The 21,288-nt window shown below is 44.2% G+C and overlaps 1 protein-coding gene across 2 annotated transcripts in view; it reads left to right on the top strand.

Annotated features, from left to right (window-relative positions):
- Positions 1-21,288, top strand: part of LOXHD1 (lipoxygenase homology PLAT domains 1) — a 155,169-nt gene that overhangs the window by 119,946 nt on the left and 13,935 nt on the right. For both annotated transcript variants that reach the window (XM_056138463.1, XM_056138462.1), the window contains 4 exons: positions 67-194; positions 4,498-4,615; positions 5,498-5,672; positions 8,133-8,318. In XM_056138463.1, the coding sequence (XP_055994438.1) occupies positions 67-194; positions 4,498-4,615; positions 5,498-5,672; positions 8,133-8,318 (607 nt within the window). The remainder of the gene's footprint in view (positions 1-66; positions 195-4,497; positions 4,616-5,497; positions 5,673-8,132; positions 8,319-21,288) is intronic.

Genomic DNA, 21,288 nt, shown 5'->3' with positions numbered 1-21,288 from the left:
CAGCCCCTGTCAGTCAGGCATGGGAGGGGCCATGCTGAGACTCAGGCCTGCACCCTCTCATGGCAGGTGCTCTATGAAATGACTGTGTGGACAGGGGACGTGGTCGGTGGTGGCACCGACTCCAACATCTTCATGACCCTCTATGGCATCAACGGCAGCACAGAGGAGGTGCAGCTGGACAAGAAGAAGGCCAGGTAATCAGTGGGATTGTGCCCTCACCTCCCCACCATCTTGATCTTCTCTCCCTAGACCAGCTCTCTCTCAGACACAGGCTCCCAGCTCAACTGGATCTGAGACTTTCCAGCCTCCACACTTGGTCCTTGTGATTCTTCCCTCCCAGAGTGCCTCTATCCACTCTTTATCCCCAACACTTTCCTCTTCCAAGGGCCAATGAAGTCTGGCTTCTCCAGGAAGTCTTCTTGGATCAGCTTAGCCCATAACCTTCCTTCCTTCCTTCCTTCCTTCCTTCCTTCCTTCCTTCCTTCTTTCCTTCCTCCCTCCCTCCTTCCCTTCCCTCCCTCCTTCCTTCCTTTCCCTCCCTTCCTCCCTCCCACCTCTCACTCCCCTTCCCCTTCTTCCTCTCTTCCTCCCCAACCTTCCTTCCTTATTTCTCTTTCCTTGTTTTTCTTCCTTCTACTTCTTTCTCTCTCTCTTCCCTCTCCCTTTTACATGTTTTCCTCTCAGCCTCCTACTTCCTTCTCTCCTTCCATCCTCCCTTCCTGCTGTCACTCAACAGTCTTTACTGTAAGCATCAATGTTTACTGTAAGACCTGAGTGATTACTGGCTAGCACTGTGACGTTAACAAGTCCTAGTTTGGTTCATTGCACTGTGATAATATCAGGTGCTACTATTAGGGCAAACTGCGGGAGGTAACCAGAAACTCTGTTCTATTTTTGCAACCCTTCTAACACGTCTAAAATGACTTAGAGTGAAAAGCTAAATGGAATTCATAACAATTAGAAAGTGAAGGAACACGAGTGTGTGAGACACAGTCTCAGACATGGATGCTGATGCAATTGGAGGGAGGGGGTGCTAAGCACAGCCCCATGCTTGTTCATGAGACACACCTCAAGCAGGGAGTACAGGGCTGGAGAGGTTCCAAGTTCTGTTATATTAATGGTCTCTAAGGAAGGATTTGGGGGCCTGAATGAGAGGAACTGGGGACTGAGGGTTCTGCCTCTAATTCTCCAATTACATTCCCTCCCACCCGACACTGCCTCCACCAAGAAGCAGTCACCTGACTAGTTGCCAATCCTCCGGGTCCCTCTGTGCTGAAATCAGAGGAATTTACTCCAACAGTACCCTTCAACAATTTTTAAGTGCTTCATTCTGGCCACTTGGGACACAGTTGGTTTCCTGGGGTTGTGATAAAGACTCAGCACAAACCTATGACTGAAAATAACTGACACTGTCTCACGTATGGCCAGAGAGCTGAAGTCAGCACTGTGGCGGGAGTCAAGGCAGTAGGTTGTGGGAGCTTAAAGAATGATTTAGGAGTTTACTCTTTGGATGGGGGCCTTTTGTACTGAGGTGAGGCAGTTCCTTTAGGTGCACTTAGTCTGTAAAGAAGGGTGAAGGGAGGAACTGAGCAATGGTACAATAGGTAGAGCACTTACATTGCAAGTGGTGGACCTGGATTCAATCCTGAGCACCCATATGGCTCCCAGAGCACTGCCAGGAGTGTTTCCTGAGTGAAGAGCCAGGAGGAACACTTGAGCATCGCCAAGTGTGGATCCCCAAAACAGAGGGGTGACAGAAGAGTAAGAGAGATGGCACAGAGGTTAAGGCATGTGCCTTGCAAGTGACTGACCCCAGGTCAAGTCCCAGTCCCACATGGTCCCAAGAGCAGCATTGCGTGTAGCTCTGGGGAGTGCCGAGCACCATGGGGTGGGGGTAGGGTTGTGACCCAGGGAGTCTCGGTGTCTCAGGGCCCTCCTCTGACACCAAATAAACAAAAGAAAAACTGGGTTCTTCCTCTTCCTTGATACCATGAAATCTTCATAAAATGAATGAAAATCCTTGACTACATTTAAAGTGGGCAATGAAAGAGAAATACAAAGAGACCACCATCCTTCGTCGATTGCCTCGAGCAGGCCCCAGTAATGTCTCTTTCATCCTAGCCCTGAGATTATATTCAAGGCTCTTTAGGAGAATGAGACCCATCATTGTTACTGGTATTTGGCATATTTGGTACGCCATGGGGAGTTTGCCAGACTCTGCCCTGTGGGCAGGCTACATTCAATAGCCTGCAAGTTTGTCCAAAGTAGAAATGAGATAATAAGATGTCGCGGCCGCGCGGTTCCAGGAGCTGGATTTTATAGTCTCTGAATCTTGGCCGCTGATGGGATTACACGGCGCCAGGGGGCCAGGTGGTGGATGTGACCCCCGCCTACTGGAATTTGGAGGATCTGGGTGGAGGATGCTCAACTCCAATCCGAGTAGGCTTGGAGATCTCGGCCCCGGAACCCGCGTGGCTTTGTCCCTCTGCCAGTACCTTCATGTGTGCGGAGAGTGGTCTCGGCATGGTGGTGGCTGGTCCTGGAGGTCTTCTGCTGCCGGAGCCCTGGTCGGGGCGGGGAGGAAAGCTCAATCGCTCCCCTCCAAGGGACCCCGGCGAGGAACAGCCAGGCGCAGGGGCAGGAGACTGCACTGGTCTCGTCCGGGAGCTGGATTTTATAGTCTCTGAGTCTTGGCCGCTGATGGGATTACACGGTGCCAGGGGGCCAGGTGGTGGGTGTGACCCCCGCCTACTGGAATTTGGAGGATCTGGGTGGAGGATGCTCAACTCCAATCCGAGTAGGCTTGGAGATCTCGGCCCCGGAACCCGCGTGGCTTTGTCCCTCTGCCAGTACCTTCATGTGTGCGTAGAGTGGTATCGGCATGGTGGTGGCTGGTCCTGGAGGTCTTCTGCTGCCGGAGCCCTGGTCGGGGCGGGGAGGAAAGCTCAACCCGCTCCCCTCCAAGGGACCCTGGCGAGGAACAGCCAGGCACAGGGGCAGGAGACTGGTTTCTCTTCAAATCGTATAAATCTTTCACCACCATCCTTATGGTTTGTAAATTCCATCCACCTGGCAGGAGTAAGGCTATTTCAGAGGCTCCCAGGGGCTTGATGAGGGAACTTATGCTCACCCCCTTACATACACATGAGCAGAGACATTGACCACGCCCAAATCAGAGGGTGAAGGAACTAGGTCAGGCTTTTGGAGGAATATCTTCCCTTTGAATAATCCCAAACTGCTTAAGAGCGAGTGACCTGGTGTCAGTAGGGGCACAGTCCTAGACTCTGCTTCCCCCTCCAATCTTCCCCTCCAGCACACCACTGCCATGCCTGTAAGCCTGGAAAAGCTGTTTCTGTTCACAATTTGCAAGCACCACCCTACACACACACACACACACACACACACACACACACACACATACACACGCGCACACACATGCACACTTACATATACACACACTGCCAAGACTGAGGCCTCAGTTTTTAAAAAATTTTTGGGAGAGGCATACCCAGCGATGCTCAGGGGTTACTCCTGCCTCTGCACTCAGAAATCACCCCTGGCGGTGCTTGGGACCATATGGGATGCTGGGAATCAAACCTGGGTATTGGCCGTGTGCAAAGCAAACACCCTCCCTGCTGTGCTATCTGTCCAGCCCCAGTCCTCAGTTTTTAAAAGCATGTCTGATATTCCAGAAAGCCTCACATTTGCCCATGCAATGTCATATCTCTGTTGCCACCTCTATTGCCCCCAGGGCCTTATCAGTAGCAGCATCTGGCACCCATCAGCTGTCACACAACCAACCAACAATGAAGGGCAGATTGTCTGTGTGGCTCCATGGGAGGGGCAATGAGAATGAAAGGCAGCAACTCAGAGATGAGGTCAGCTGTAGAGACAGCAGCAGCAACCAAGGCAATGTGGCTTCTCTGCACCTAGCCTCCTCAGGTTTCCAGTGGCCGGACACCATCTGTTGTGTAGACTGTGGTGCTGTTGTGTAGACCTGAGTGTAGAAATGTGGTTGGCACCTTTGATAGTTGCACAGTGCTCAACCTGTCCCTCCATGCAGGATGCCACCAATGCTTGCAGAATCTCACTCAACACTTTGCGGGTATAAGATTCTGGTTAGGCTGAGCTCATTCCATGCCCATTTGACTGTCATAACGGTTTTGTGAGATAGCAGAGTCAGTGACTTTCTTTCATAGCTACAGAGGAAGAGGAAAATCAAGTTCCAGAGAGAATATAAAGTACTTGCCAGATGCCCAACTGGTGTCTCTAGTGCCTTGATTCAAGGTCATTTCTCCCTTAGAGTCACTTAGTCTGGACTTCAGGCACTCCTTCTGGGATGCAGAGAGTCCCCACAGTAGCTAAGCCAGTGGCCAAGAAAAGGCTTTTTCTCCTTATTCTGAACCCAGCCTCCAGCCTGGCCTATTCTCATGTCCAGTTTTCCTTTCTTCATTCCCTCTTTCTGCCCTCCTTCATGCCCTCCTCTCCACCCCCCAGATTTGAACGGGAGCAGAATGACACCTTTATCATGGAGATCCTGGACATTGCTCCATTCACCAAGATGCGAATCCGAATTGATGGCCTGGGCAGCCGGCCTGAATGGTTCCTGGAGAGGGTAATATGTTGCCCCCCCCAGCTCTATTCACCCCTTTGCTCCGTGGGGTTATCGGTGGAAGGCAGATGTCTCATCAGCATAGTCCAGGATGGTCTCATACAGTCGGTTCATCAGGCATGAGTCAGACAACATGGTTTTGAGTGCAGGCACACAAAATTGACCACCTGAGAACCTGGCATCAACTGTCCATGTGATGTGGACAGTCTTGGCATGGGCTTCATGAAGAAAGGGAGTTGTGTGGGAGGGAGAAAGGAGCAGCAAGAATGAAGACCAAGATAAAGGTTAGTGGTGGAAATTCTAGGAAATTGAGGGAGATTTGGGATCCTACTTGATCACCTGGTTAGGTAGCTGCCTCTTTTTGTCTTGGTCTTTGCTCCCCCCACATTTCAATTCAGTCCTTTCATATCCTCACTCCTATCCATCCAAGACCATCTATGCCAACTCCCCTGACTCTCAAATCTCCCATTTGACCATTATTTTTTTCAACCAACAATATGGCGCTCATGCCAAAGACTTCGGTGGTATCCAGGCATCAGTGGATGGTAGGGTTCCTTTGGCCCATTTACTGCCATCACCCAATGAACATTTGTTGTGAACAAGGATACATACTTTCTCCAACTGCCCATTTCCAGATCCCAGAGTTGGGACACTCTGGTGTGTGTGTTGGGGGGGGGGGGGGGAGGGAGCATTAGACCTTGGACAAGACATGCAGAACAGGAACTGTGACCCAGATAGTATCTTTTCTAGACATCTCAAGTTCACGTTGGAGACTTGTGTCAGGTGTAAGATCCCGAGTCTTCAGGGTCTTGGGGAGCTGGGTGCCGTGGATGGGTGGGGAATAAGATGGCAGGGTGGGGATCCCACACAGCCCTGCCCACCCAGATCCTCCTGAAGAACATGAATACTGGCGACCTGACCATGTTCTACTATGGAGACTGGCTGTCATTGCGTAAGGGCAAGAAGACCCTGGTGTGCGAGATGTGCGCTGTCATTGACGAGGAGGAGATGATGGAGTGGACGTCCTATACCGTCTCCGTGAAGACCAGCGACATCCTGGGTAAGGCAGGGCATCTTGCCCCCACCTCCCCCACTCCAGACCCCAGCCCTTACTCATAGTCTGGCTCCCTACTATCACTTGGACCCCTGGTTAAGCTATTCTTAACAAGTTAGAAACCGAAATGATCAGGTTTCTTATTAGTCTGGACTTCCATACTTTTAATTTTAATTCTATTTTTGGGCCTTCCCAAGCATGCTCAAACCCTCATGTCATGGGGTTCAGTGCTTAGTCAGGCCCAGTGGTACTGGATGCCACCAGAGCCATGCCTGCAGTGCTTGGGGGACTGTGCAGAACCAGGGATGGTGTGTGCCAGGTGTGTGCCAGGCCCATGCTCCAGTCCTTAATCTCTCTTGCTTTGCACTCTTCCAGCTTTCAAATGAGAAATTCAAACAGGGGGTGAAGAAGGCTGATTTGTTTGAACTTCCTTAATGTTAGGGGACACACTGGAGTCCCTTTGGCCTACCTAACTCAGAGTTTTATACAGTTAAGACTGTTGCTGAAGCACACCCAGGTTCATTTTATTTGTCTGATTTTATACGAACCTGCATGAGATTTTCATCCTACCAGCAGGCCCAAGGGTCTCTTCTTTCAGCTTTCTCTCATTTTCTACCCCCTATCAATATTTGCTTTATTCACCTCACTTATTAAATATGGTATTTTCTTTTAATACCAGGAGAGGGAGTAGGCCACACCCAGTAGTTTCAGAGGCTGCTCCTGACTCATGCTCAGGGGTCACTCCTGCTAGTATTCAGAAGACCACGCAGTGCCTGGGATTCCACCCAGGCCTCCAGCATGTGAAGTCCTCAATGCACTGGCCCATTGAGCTAATTCTGAAACTCTCACCTTATGTCTCAATAACCCTTCTTGGTGCTAGAGTTATAGTATAAAGGTAGGGTGCTTGCATTACACATGACCAACCCAGGTTCAATCCCCAGCATCCCATATGGTCCCCTGAGCCCCACTAGGAGTGATCCCTGAGCACAGAGCCAGGATTAAACCTTGAGAACTGTGGGGTGCAACCCCCCATGACCAGAAATTAAAATTTCTTCTTGGAAAAAGTTCTCTCACCTTCTTCTGAACTTTTCTCCCAGTGACTTAGTTAGCTCTGCCCACACCCCTAAGAAGCTGGGAGAGCTTCACAAAGTGTCTCTCTATCCTCCTGCTGCTCCTTGAGCCCCTCCCTAGGTGCCAGGGCTCTCAGATGCCCTTGAACTCTTCACACATTTATGATCTTGGTCATCATCTTCCACGAGTCAGCATCGACCTAGGGTGGAGACATGACCTTGGGGCCTTGTGGGTCTAACACTGCAGGGAGGCCATGAAAGTGAGACAAAGGTGGCAGGGGACTGGAGGAAGGAGACTTCCCTAGCGGGGACTAAGAGCAAGAATCACTGACAGCTTCCCAGAGTCATTGCCAAAGTCTAGTCCAGAGATATGAACAGAAGCCACTGAGGAACATGAAACATCAGAGGAAAGGCCTCTCAGAAAGAGGACTAGCATGTTCCAGGGGCTGGAGCTGAGAGGGATAACCTCAGTTTGCGGGCACCTTCTATTCACCTCCCCACACCAAGTGCCTAACCACGGGGGCTATTCCCAGGAATTTGGCAATCTCATTCACAAGCATTGAACACAGTGAAGGGATTGACTTCTTGGCTGGTTGCTTACGTTATATGTTTTCTCCAGAGAAGCGTTGAGTCAGAGAAAAGAGGCTTTCAGGGATGGATCTCAGGCAGAAGTGAGGGATCACTGAGGCTGGTAACTTTGGGGCCCCTCACGCCCACTTCACTTGTTTTCCTCTACACAACAACACTGCCACTCCTTTGGCTTCAAGTTCCAAGCATCCGTATGTTTCCAAATCCCTCCATCCCCTCCTATGGGCTTTTGGGGAAGAATCACTGTTTTCCAATCATGGTGGAGTGTCTCAGAAAGGCTTCTGGGAACCTTTTCTTTGTAACAAGGGCTAATGTCTCTGTTTGGCTTAAGCAAGTGACATGAAGCGTGAAGGTAGACTACCAATCAGAGGGTGATGCTAGGAACAAGAAAATTTCCTATTTCTTTCTGAGCCCACATTGCATGGAAATGTGCCTGCATTTCTAAACTGTAAATCCAGTCTAAGTAGGCAAACAATGGCGCATGCGCAAGTGAGTGAGCAAGCAAGGGGGGTTGGGGGTGTGTGGAGAAAGAGAATATGATGGCTAAGGTATTTTCCTTGTATGTAGCTGACCCAGTTCCTTCCCTGGAATTACACATGGTCCCTTGATTCCTACCAGGAGTGATATTTGAGCACTCAGCCAGGAGTAAGACCTGAACAATTGCCTTCCATAATGAGTAAACAGCTGACTCTTCCCACTCCATCCCTGTCCTAGCAACTCTGAGCTGCCCCTTCTGCACTGATAGCTCTGCCTGAAGTCCAGGGACAAGATCAGGGGAGAAGGACTGTGTTGTTTTATGCACCCCCAGGAGCAGGCACCGATGCCAATGTGTTTATCATCATCTTTGGGGAGAACGGGGACAGCGGCACTCTGGCCCTGAAGCAGTCGGCCAACTGGAACAAGTTTGAACGGAACAACACGGACACTTTCAACTTCTCTGATATGCTGAGCCTGGGCCACCTTTGCAAGCTGAGAGTCTGGCATGACAACAAAGGTAGTGCTGGCTCGGGGTCATGGTTTAAGAGACCAGGGTGTGGGGCGGCTTCAGCTCTCTGTCCATGCTCATCTTCATATCCTGGGAAGTAGATTGACCTTTCTACTGAAGAATGATGGACAACTAAAAATGCCCCAAACTTTTATTGAGTAGAACAAGTGATTCTGAATAGATATTCAACATGAAACTTAGCTCCTTCCACTCACCCCCTGTTTGATGAGCACTTCTCAGTATTCTGAGAAGAGAATTTACTCTTCTTTACTCAGACTTTGGGGTAAAGGGGCTTAGCTTATCAAATTAACTTTTCATGGATTTCCAACAGAGGTTTATGCTTGTTTATTTATAACAGCAAGCCTAAAATTAGTCAGATTCACTTACAAATGTAAATGATGGAATGGGACATAAACCAAGGGAGAAATTTATTTTTAACTTTGAGGTAATGAAAGCATGCCTTGTCACATCTATACCTGTGATGATGTGCATGCTATCAATGTTTCTCTGTTACCCTTTTGTCTTAAGGCCATTTAGATCTTTTTTTTTCCAGTCCCTAGACCTTTAAGTTGTAATTTACATATGTAGCATCGAATCAGCGCGTAATTAAATACTAACTTTCACCTCCTTGAGACTTAAAGCTTTTTTCCATTCATACTATTCCAACACATTCCTCTCATCTTCCATGAGATCTAATCTCTGCAAAGTGAGCTTCTGGAAGACTTCTCCAGCCTCCTCCAAGTCTTCCCACACGTGGCCTAACACCATCCTGACTGTTACAGCCATCCTGTCTTCTGCCAAATCCCTACTCATAAAACTTTGCAGTTCCCAGCCACTCTTCCTTAAGGATCTAGACCATTTTGCTCTAACACGGGTTAAACAGCTCATTTTCCTCACAAGTATACATGATCTAAGCTCAGGCTTGGCACAGAGAAAACAGCCAGTCTTCAAAGTGATAAAGTAATAACATTTTGCCCAGCTTTCCAGTTTTCAGATCTCAGAGGATCCATTCAGTCATTCATTTAGTGAACATGAGCAGTGCTCTCCACATGCCTGGTGTTCTGTTAAGGACTAAAAATGCAATATTTTCATCTTTTCAACACTGAGCACACCATTTTAAATAACTCTCTTCTACTACAAGGAGTATGGAGAAACTGTGTGATCTGTAAATCTTCCTCATAATAGCATATTAAGACAGAGACAGAGCCCAAACTCCAATCCAGTTCTGGTGCTTCTTCTAGCTCATGATTCTATGTAGTAGCTTGTGCTTCCTTGCCCATCTGGACCTTGATATCCCCACCCCTGTCTCTGTGCCAGAAGGTGCAAGAAAGATGTGGAGGGAAAGGGAACTTCTTTTATCTCTGTTTGCTATGCACCTTCACATGAATTTACTACCGAAATATATGTGAGCATCTTATCCAGACAGGGATGCAGTGATAATAAACTCTTCTCCTCACCTGTTGTATGTCATTGAACAGGCTTGCAAATCATCTGCCAAACGGACTTCAGACTCACTCATCTTTCCCAAGAAGGAGACTAAACAGACCACCGACATTCTTCCCCCACCTTTTAATCCTCCATCATGATTGTCTTAGAAGTCACAGCAGGTTGACAGGGTCATTGGGAGTGTGTGTGCCTTAGGAACAAAAAGCACATGGATCATAGAACTCATACAGGAGGTTAGGGCAAGTGCTTTTTATGCTGCCCAGTCCAGAGCATCACATTTGTCCCCCCAAGTACTGCCAGGGGTCACTTCTGAGCACAGAACTAGAAATAACTCCAGAGCTAGCAAATTCAGTGCATCATATATGGCTTCCAAGTACAATCAAAGGTCACTCCTGATCACAGAACCAGAAATAACCCCTGAGCACTGCTGAGTGTAACCAATGCTTCCCCCTTTGAGTCCTAATCATTCTGGGGGAGGCACATTTGGCAATTCTTAGGGCTTACTCCTGTTGCTGCGCTCCTGGTGGGCTCGGGGAACTCTATGGGGTGCTAGAGATCAAAGGGTTAACTGCATGCAAGGCGAACACCTTACCTGCTATACTGTTGCTCCAGCCCCTTTCAAATCATAATCATTAAGACCATCTTCTGCTACAGTCAGTTCATGAGATCTGAATGAACTGCCGGTGACAGTCAACAAATGGAGTTGATGACAATCAGTTTAATCAGGCGGTGATTGATCAGGCTGCCAGAGGCTCATAAAAAGCACCTGTCCCTGTGTGTGTGCCCCCACAGCCTAATTAGAGGGATCTGACATAGCAGATGAATGGGGAGTGCAGTAGGAGCTTCTCCACCCTATCCCCCATACGTTTAGTCTCCTGCTTACGTGCCTACATCAAAGGCACATCACTGTGTAGGAAGCATGCTGACAGGAAGCACGCCCCTGCTTTCCTCCGAAAGTATGCTCTATCTATAGACTTCCACTCTATGCTTGCAGACCACACACCCTGGACAAGGCATCTTCACCCCGGAGGACAGGATTGTGTCCATCTTCCTCTTCATCACTGCCTAACTACCCCCAACAGGAAAGGACTGAGAAATATGAAGGAATTTAACTCTGTTCTGTCTTAGTCTATAGCCTTGAAATAATAGAAGACCAAAGGAACCAAGATTTTGAAAAGGAAGAAATAGTATCCCACCACACCTAAACTTCAGGGTTCAACCTCATGATGAGCTGAGAGGGTCAGGATTCCCTTATCACTACCCTGGAAGGTCAGAAAACTAGGAAAGAATTTTGCATAGACTATGATGACCTCCCTTCCTTTCCCAAGAGGGTCAGACAGTATCTGTTTTTAATATGAGTATTTCACTTTTGTAGGGGGCTGGAGCGATAGCACAGCAGGTAGGGCTTTGCCTTGCATGCGGCCAACCCAACCAACCTGAGTTCGATTCCTCCACCCCTCTCGGAGAGCCTGGCAAGCTATCGAGAGTATCTCGCCCACACAGCAAAGCCTGGCAAGCTACCCGTATCATATTTGTTATGCCAAGAACAGTAACAACAAATTCTCACAATGGAGATGTTACTGGGCCTGCTCGAGCAAATCGATGAATAACGGGAAGAGAGTGCTACATTGCTACACTTTTGTATGGTTAGTGTGACCAGAAAGAGCGAGGAGAGAGCTGGAGAGGCTTCCCGCTGCCTTTGGCGCTGTCCAGGGTCCTGACTCCTCCTGCCTGCTCACAGGGTTCTCTGGAAGCTGTTTTCTTCTTTCTTCTTTCTTCTTTCTTTCTTTCTTTCTTTCTTTCTTTCTTTCTTTCCTTCTTTCCTTCTTTCCTTCTTTCCTTCTTTCTTTTTTAAAATTTTATTTAATCACCGTGATATAGTTACAAGCTTTCATGTTTGGGTTACAATCACGCAGTGATCCAACACCCATCCCTCCACCAGTGCACATCCCCCACCACCAATATCCCAGGTATACCCCCCCTTTCCCACCCTCCCCATGCCTCTATGGCAGACAATATTCCCCATTCTCTCTATCTACTTTTGGGCATTATGGTTTGCAATACAGACACTGAGAGGTTATCATGGTTGGTCCTTTATCTACTTTCAGCGCATATCTCCCATCCCACCCGGTTCCTCAAGCCATCGTTTTCTTAGTTATCCCTTCTCTATTCCAGCTGCCTTCTCCTCTTTGCTCATGAGGCAGGCTTTCAGCCATGGAGCAATCTTCCTGTCTCATGTTCTTAGGTGGGAGCTGACTGTTTTCAAGTGGATCTGTTATATATACCTCAAGCTTGGCAAGACAATTCAGATAAAAAAATAAGTGTCTCAGGGTAGGATTTCTAGGTCAGGTGGTGAGGTACTTTCCTTGCATGTGGCGGACCCCAGATCCCAGCACCGCATAGGGTTCCTGGAGCACTTCCAGGAGTGATGCCTGAGTACAGGGTCATAAATAACTCCTAATAATCACTGGCTTTAATCCAAAAACAAAAATAGATGCAAAGTCAGAAATCATAAATAAACTAACATGTAAAATTAGTGTCTCCCCAATTTACAGCAATATAAGATTCAGCCAGTCTCCTGCCCTCCAAAACCACCATATCTGGCTCCATCTGAGTCTACTCTGAGCTTCACCTAATTAAATCCTTAAACATTCAGGTTATTTGTTTCATGGGTGATTCTCCTGTTGTTTCCACACCTTCAAGGCCAGCCTTCTCCTCAAAGATAGTCTGTTTCTCCTTGAAAATGGTCCAGAGTTCTCTTGGCCATATCTGCTGCATGCTATAACCTTCCCACCAACCTACCTAGGAAATTAAAGGCTCCTGTGGTTGGGATTGTTTCTTGAAACAGCATAGTCATATCTCAAGAGTCAGGGATAATGTTTACATTTAATGAGCTCCAAGATTTCGCCTTCCATCTTTTTCTCCTCTTACCTGGTAGTCTTCCTCTGCAGGTGGTAGAAACAGAATAGTCCTCCAAGGCACATTCATAAGTCTTCACAGTTCTTATATCATCATTCAGGCAAACAAATGGAGGCAGTTCTCACCAGTCACAGTGGTCATGTTCTCTAAAGTTGTTGCAAACACCAGATTTGTGCTCCTAGGAAAAATGCAAGTATAAATGCTGCAAATCTTTGGTCATGGCATTTTTATCAAGTCATCATTACATGATCTCATCATGTGTGTTCTTGTTTAAAGGCACCTCATTATATATAGGCTGAGTTATTGTCAGTGAACTCATGGGTAATAGCACAATAACTCATACCTGATCAAAGGTTTTACAGCACATCTGTTTTCTCCGTAAGACAGATCACAGCCTCCAGTGACTTAGGAACTGTAGGCACTCAAGCACTTCATCACTAGACTTGGGGGCATTTTAAACAATAAAATAAGCACCAAAAATAAATCATAATAAATTGGACAGAATTTTACCAAGTAGACTGCATGGACTCTAGTTTATAGTATAATCATTGAAAGAAGAAGATGGAATGTCATTTTGTTGAACTTCAGCTAGCAACACAGGCATCCAGACAATCACTGAAGGCTCTTGGGAATAGGAGTCATACAAGAAACTATAGTGTCAGCATGGGGTGTCAGATGGGTGGAAAAGAAAAAGGACTTCTAAAAATTGGTTAGGATATGGTGGGTGGTGGTGATGTCCTGTGCGATGATAATAACAAGGGTAAATAGGAAAAAAAGAGAGAGTTGAGAAAAATGTCTAGACAGGGGACTTGTTAGAGATTGGACAGAAAGGGAGAACAGTGCAGGGGGATATTTTCTGCATCTGAATATGCTAGATATTTTTAAGATCTGGGAGGCATTAACAGGGTGGTTCTGAGGAACCAGGCATCTGAAACTCAAGAGGAAAATTCATTGCAAATATTGACATGGCTATTGATCTATAGATAGCACAGAGACAATACTGAATATACGAGAGTTTATGAATGATGTGAACCTTTAGGAAAACTATAGCAGATTCCTTGGAAGTCCAACATTGGAGGCTAGATGTAGAAGGGAATGAAATGGAAGAGCTGCCTCTATAATTTTTATTTCAAACTGAACTTAGTTTGGGGAAATAGACCAAGACTAGGAATCTCTGTAATGCAATGGATTGCTCATTGGCTATGAAATTTCAATATCTAGTGTGTAGGTTCCAGACTCTAAGTTTTACAGACATAAATTTAATCAAAGAACTCTAAGACCACATTTGTTTTCAAATAACAAAGCAATTAAAATATTTTAAATGTTTGTTTCTCCCTAACTAATTCCCAGAATCTCTTGATGAATAATCTTGTTATACAGCCAAACATTTAAATCACTGTAACAGGAAGAGAGAGCGTGGTAAACAGATTTCTGTCATTTATGGTTTATGTTTATTAAAGTAGTACCCACGGACACAAAAAATAAAACAATATAAGTTTAAGAAATCTCTCCCATATATCCCCAGCCTCTCTGCACACTGGTATTTTTTGTAAAGTGGAATTTCTATTTCATTCTGACCCTCTATAGAATGGTACATATGAGTTTGCAGCAATGGGAAATCTCTAAAATTAGCGTTTTCCATTTAAAAGTTTTCCTCTGGGGCTAAGGAAATGTCTCAAAGGGTTGTAGAGCATAATTTTCATATTGTATTCCCAGATTCCACCCCAGGCATGGCGCCATTCCTCAGTATTGCCAGGAGCACCCCCCAAGAATCCAGCTGGGAATATCCTCTAGCACCACCAGGTGTGACCCCAAGCCAAAAGTTTTCTCTCCATTCCCTTCTCTTTCCTACCTCTCCCAACTTTGAATACAGTCCTTATTTAAATTTTACCAGGTGTGAAATTACTTATATCTTTGGGGCAACATTAGCAGTCATTTACAGATATGCAGGAGATAACTTTGCACTGAAATTCTCCTTCCCTGATGAATTATTATGCTTCCTTTAAGTCCAGATTAGGTGTTCTTCATAAACGCCCCTGATTATACCTTTTGATGTTAGATGTTCCCACTCTGTGCTCCAAAACATCTCTGTTCATACTTTCACAGTGTGGTGCTTACCATGCTGAGTTCTAATAATCTTTCCAATTACAGTGAGCATATTCTTGGCTTCTCAAAGGTGAAGTCATTCTTCACTCACCTTTGTATTCCCAGTGCCTTGCATTCAGTATTTAATGATTATGAGAGTGAAATGAATAAACTGTTTTCAGCAACTATTGGATCTTTTCTAATTGAATGGTTCCCGGATACAATTCTTCTCTAGATTCTCAGAGTCCCTATCCTCCTAAATATTGCTGAGAGATCTTCAGATATAGTAATTATGTACTATCTAATTATAATCTTAGGCATAGTTTTCTTTCTTTCTTTCTTTCCTTCTTTCTTTTTTCTTTCCTTTTTGGATCACACCCAGCGATGCTCAGGGATTACTTCTGGCTTTGCATTCAGAAATTACTCCTGTCAGTGCATAGGTGGGCCATATAGGATGCCAGGGATCAAACCACAGCCAGCCACTGCAAGGCAAATGCCCTACCCACTTTGCTATCACTTCGGTCCTTCAGGCATGCTTTTTAATTTTCAAACTTTTGTAATCTTCCAGGAGTAAAGTTAGTGTGTTGAGTAGTCTTCTCTCTCCAAATTTTCTCCATTCAGAATCTCATAAACAATGTCTTTGCAGATATATTCATTAAGAATCTTGATATTAAACAATCCTTGATTTAGGATGTGTCCTGCCTTCTCTGGCCTATATCTATAAGAACATAAGAAGACATAGGAAGATATAGGAAAGATGGTCACATAGGTTGAATTTAGAGCAGTCAAGGACTTCAGAATTTCTAGGAACCACGCAAAGCTAAGAAGAGTTTCCCTGGAGCCTTCAATACAATTCTGGTCCTACCAGTACCTTGGTTTAAGACTTCTAGGATTTTAGAGTTGTCTACAAATAAATTTAAATAGCTTTAGGTCACAAACTTTATTTGCTAAAACAGACTTAAGAAACAAACTCAGATGAGAAAAATTTTCTGAGTCAGGAAATATTTTCTATGGGGCACATTTGAGTCACTTCTGTGGCAAAGAATACACCTTGATATTTAATAGCTGGACAGAGAAGCACACCAGCCAAAACAAGACACACCACGTTGGAGAGCAACTTGCAGAGAGCCAGTTGTTGATGGGGTTCATGCAGCACCTTGGAGAAAAGAGAAATCTTTCAGTAACATCTGAAGCAGCTTTAGACCAGACAATCCAGAGTTCTAATTCCCAAGCAACTTGACAAACTCATTGCTTTTGACATTTGCAACTGTAGTCTTCGTAGACTGCTGGCAGTTCCATAATGACGGAGAGTCAGAAATCAGATAATTCTCTGAATAAGAATAAGTGGAAGAATCTAGAGTTATCATCAACTAGTTTGTCACTTAGTTATATTCACTGTGTGGTCAGTGGCCCTACTTCCACTGTGTGTCTCATCATGATTACAACTACAGTTAATGATTAGAAACTCACTTGTATCCTCATCTATTTACACAATTAACTTGAATCCAGAATAGTCTTTATAGTTTTACATATTTACTTTCTCTATCTCCTTTATTTGACTCTCAGCTCAGTGGACACTGTTGTCCTAGTTTATTGCTCTTTTCCTAATGTCTATCACACCCTTTTTAAGAGAGTAGGAACTTAATTTTTATAGAAATTATGTACACCTACAGCTCAAGCCCTTAGACCTATCCTGTATTGTCTTGCTTTAGTCATCAGGACTCAAAGCTTTCTAGAATCAATCCAAAACATAGAACTTATTGAGCCTAGGTCATGAACTTCAAGATCATAAGAGCATCCTCCTCAAAACTGGATGTGCCACTTTCCAGGTAGTGACTTGGGCATATCTAAACTTTCTCACTTTTTTTCTGGTGCATTTTCCTCTGGTGCAGATACTCAACAGTTAATTCTTTTAGCACATCACCATCAAAACAACCTGAAAGAAAAAAAAGAGGTGATTCAGCACTGCGGACAGCTCCCCGTTGGCCCAACCCTGGGGCTTGATGTTATAGAAAGATTTGGATACCAGGCGCTGCAGAGAACATTTGCTTCCTTCTTGTGATAACCCAAATCTGTCTCATCCTATATTTTGGTACCATAATGATTCTTGGAGTTAAATATGTCCTAAGTCATTGATATGATCTTTTTACTTTTCGAGACAAAATAATGAATCTCCAGAGAAAAAGTGGCTGGGATACTAAGGTCAGGAAAGAGATGGGAAAGACTACATCGTTTCTATGCCCAAATTCCTCTTTATAGCAACTTTCTTCTCCAGAGAAGGAAGTTTAAATGTTAGTACAAACTGATAGCTAAATGTGTCCTTAAGCTTTCTCTATACCATAGTTTCCTTTTTAAAAAAGCTAAAGTAAGCTTCCTTGAACAGAAATGAGGACAAATGTATTTCATTTGAGAGTCTTCAACAAAAATGGTTTGGATCCCTGAACAAATGCCATATGTAAGGTTATGAATGTTTAGTTTACTTAATAGCATGGTACTCTTTCTTCCTGAATCTATCTCTCATCTGTCCTTTCCCATTGTTAAAACAATTTTTACAGTAGCATAATATTGTTGTTTTATACTTGCAGTACTGCTACACCATGTTCACCACCAGAGAGCCAGGGTCCCTCTACTACTGTCCCAAGGATTCCTCTCCCCACCCTCTTCACCCTCAGTTCTATTGACCATCCTTCAGGGTTGTGTTCACTGAGGATTATCTAATCCCTTGCTTTGTTTCTTTATATCCTGTAAACGAATCAGAGCAAAAATAGGGTAAGTCAATAAGTAGACAATTCTTCAAAGATACATAAAGATAGTCAACAAGGTTATGAAAACCATACCCCATCATTGGTTATCAGGGACATGCAACTTAAACCATAATAAGGAATAGTCTCACCCCACACAGTCCAGAAACAATAAGTGCCTGTATAGGTGTGACAAAAAAGGAACTCTTAATGCTGGTGGGACTGTTTACTGGTTCAACCTCTTTAGAAAAACTATTTGTAGACTTCTTGAAAAATTAAGAATAGCACTTTCATGTGAGTCTGTGATCCCAATCCTGGACATCATCCCAAGAACACAAAAACATAATTCTAAAAGACATGTGCATACCTATGTCCACTGCATTGTGATATATAACAGCCAGGATCTCAAAACAACCCCAGTGGAAAATAACAGATGAGTGGATAAATTAATCATAGTGTATGAACACACATTTGTGGCCATGCGACATCTTATTATCTCATTCTTGCTTTGGACAACCTGGCAAGCTACCGAATGTAACCTGCCCACATGGCAGAGTCTGGCAAACTCCCCATGGTGTGCCCAATATGCCAAATACCAGTAACAATGTTGGGTCTCATTCTCCTAACCCTGAAAGAGCCTTGAATGTGGCACTTTTTAGAATCTCAGGGTTAGAACGAAGGAGACGTTACTGGTGCCTGCTTGAGGCAATCAATGAACAACAGGATGATCACGATCGTATGAACACAATGTGATAATACACAAATCTGAGAAAAAAATGAAATTGTGCAGTTTATTTCAACTTGGATAGATCTGGAGGAAGTCTTGCTAAATGAAATGAGATTTTAGAAAAGCCAATAGTTCTTTTGTAAAAGTTATAAACATGTGCAAAAGTAAAGGGAATCATATAATGAATTTTCACATACCATATAGAATCAGCAAATATTATTTATCATAACTGCTTTATCCTTTTTGCTTATTTACAGTTTCTTTTTCTTTTGTGATTTATTTTTGGTCACTAGAAGACATAAAAGCCAATCCTAAAACTTATTTTATCCCAAACATATTTAATATTTTCAATTTTTAAATATTTACATTTTCTTGGGCTGGAGCGATAGCACAGCGGGTAGGGCGTTTGCCTTGCATGCAGCCAACATGGCCGACCCAAGTTCGATTCCTCCACCCCTCTTTCAGAGCCCAGCAAGCTACCGAGAGTATCTCACCTGCAGGGCAAAGCCTGGCAAGCTACCCATGGCGTATTTGATATGCCAAACACAGTAACAAGTCTCACAATGTTACTGGGCCCGCTTGAGCAAATCGATGAACAATGGGAGGACAGGACATTTTCTTATAAGACGAGTAAGAGGAGGCTGCTAAAATCTCAGGACTGAGACAAATAGAGAAATTACTGGCACCCGCTCGAGTAAATCAACTAACAATGAGATGACAGTGATACAGTGATACAGTGACATTTTCTTATGAAATCCAGTGTCATCATCACATTTAATAATGATTTCTTTGTGTCCCATTTTATTTCATATACAAACTCCCTCATCAGTTTTTAAACTTTTTAAGTCAGGATGCAGTTGATGTCCATGGCCACATTTAGCTCATAGATTTTGCTCATGCACAGCTGTGCCAACTTCACTTATTCTCATATGCCATTGATCTGTTGGTAAACTTGGTTCAATGATCTACAGAATTTGCACATTCTGAATCTGTTTGCTTCCTTGTGGTTTCATTGTCTGTTTATTTCCATATTGTCTGCAACATGAAAGCCGGTTCTAAAGGATTAATTAGAATCAAGTTCATTGATTGCTTGTGATTTAATCTTGCTTGACTCAGTCATTCAATGTTCCAACACCACACTCACCACCATAATATCAGTGTCCCTCCACCAAGTCTCAAGTTCCCTTCCACCCCCCCACGCCCCCCCCCCACACACACACCCTACCCTCTTGGTAAATTCAGTTCTAGAGGCAAACTCTCAGGGTCTGCTGCCATTGGTTTTTTTTTTACTTCCTTACTATATTTCTTTATATTCCACATATGAGAGAAAACATTCTGCATTTGTCTCTCGCCTTCTGACTGACTTCACTTGGCATGACACATACTTTCTAGCTCCATCAGCATAATGGTTAATCGCATGACATCATCTTTTCTTATAACTGAGTCATATTCCATTGCGTACATATAGCATGTTTTTTTAATCCACTCATCTGTTGCTGGGCACTTGGGTTATTTCTTGATTTCAACTATTGTGAATAATCGTGCAACGATCACAGAAGTGCAAATCTTTTGAAACTGTTCAAATGTCTTTTCAAAAACAATTTCTGGGACATGCAAAAGCTCAATTCTTAATTTTTTGAAAATTATCCGTACTGTTTTTTTAATAGAGGCTGAATCAGATAACATTCCCAGCAGCAGTGGATGAGCTACATCCCTGTGAGCAATTATTGTTTCTTTTCATTTTAATGAAAATTTTAATTGAGGCACCTTGATTTACAAAGATATTGACTCTCTTTTGTGAGACCATTTGACAAGTGGTATCAAGACCGTTTAGAAATGGGGCCTGTGTGCTTCCTATTGCATCACAGAAGTGCCACTCTGTGCCACTCTACCCAGGCCCACACTGAATGGTGCATCCAGGGACTGCCAGCTTACTTTATTAAAAAGTTCCCCTGTAATTTTTCATCTAGTGGCTTCATCCACTGATGATCAATTAGGGTTACAAATTGTGTTTTTCTAATTCTGTCATTTCTTATTCACTTATTAGCTAGAATTCTTCTGTAAGAAAATAGTCCCTCAGGATATTTGATTATCATGAAATATAGTTCAAGAAGGAAAATCAAGATAAATGATTAATTCTTCCCCTTAATTCCAATTACCAGATACTACAGTACTGAACAAATTATAACACAAGTGTTTATTTTCTAATTTATCTTGCTCTTCTTGCTTTCTCTGAAATGAAATAGCTGGTGACATGGAGACTTTTTTTAAAAAAACACAAAATGAGTTTATTTTATGACTCATAAAATTCATAGAAACATTTATATCTATATATTTTAACCCTTTCACATTGTTTAAACAAGAAAATGAAAGCATTTACCATGTGGGTGTAATGAGAATGGAGCCCAGGTATACAGTCTGTCAGTGTTTCTCTGAACACCTTAGTTTGGATGATGTCTATGTAAAATGGTTTGTAGAAAGACTTTAGCTAGATTCCCATATTCTTTTATAGCTTCTTCTGTATAATGGGTTTGCAGCTCATTTCAACGTATCACTAATCTTATTGAAGAAATGTAGGTTAGGGGGCTGGAGCAATAGCACAGCGGGTAGGGCGTTTGCCTTGCACGTGGCCAACCCAGGTTCGATTCCCAGCATCCCATATGGTCCCCCGAGCACCGCCAGGAGTAATTCCTGAGTGCAGAGCCAGGAGTAACCCCTGAGCATCGCTGGGTGTGACCCAAAAAGCAAAAAAAAAAAGAAAGAAATGTAGGTTAGGGGAGATAGTACAGCAGTTAGGGCACTTGCCTTGCACGTGGCTGATATGGGTTCAATCCCCAGCACCCCATATGATCCCCCAAGCCCTGCCAGGCACCTGAACACAGAACCAGGAGTAAGTTCTGAACATAGCTGGGTGTGACCTAACCTCCCCTCCCAAAAAATAAATGCAATTTTTAATTTGGGGGGGTTTCACCATACCTGGTTCACCACATGCAAGGAAAATGCACTGCCTGATGTACTTTGTCTCTGGCCCAGAAATGTAAATTTTTGCCAAAGGTTATTT

The sequence above is a fragment of the Sorex fumeus genome, unplaced genomic scaffold (genome assembly GCF_029834395.1).
Source record: "Sorex fumeus unplaced genomic scaffold, SorFum_2.1 ptg000128l, whole genome shotgun sequence".
Classification (NCBI taxonomy): Eukaryota; Metazoa; Chordata; class Mammalia; order Eulipotyphla; family Soricidae; genus Sorex; species Sorex fumeus.
This window is presented reverse-complemented; position numbering and strand designations above follow the sequence as displayed.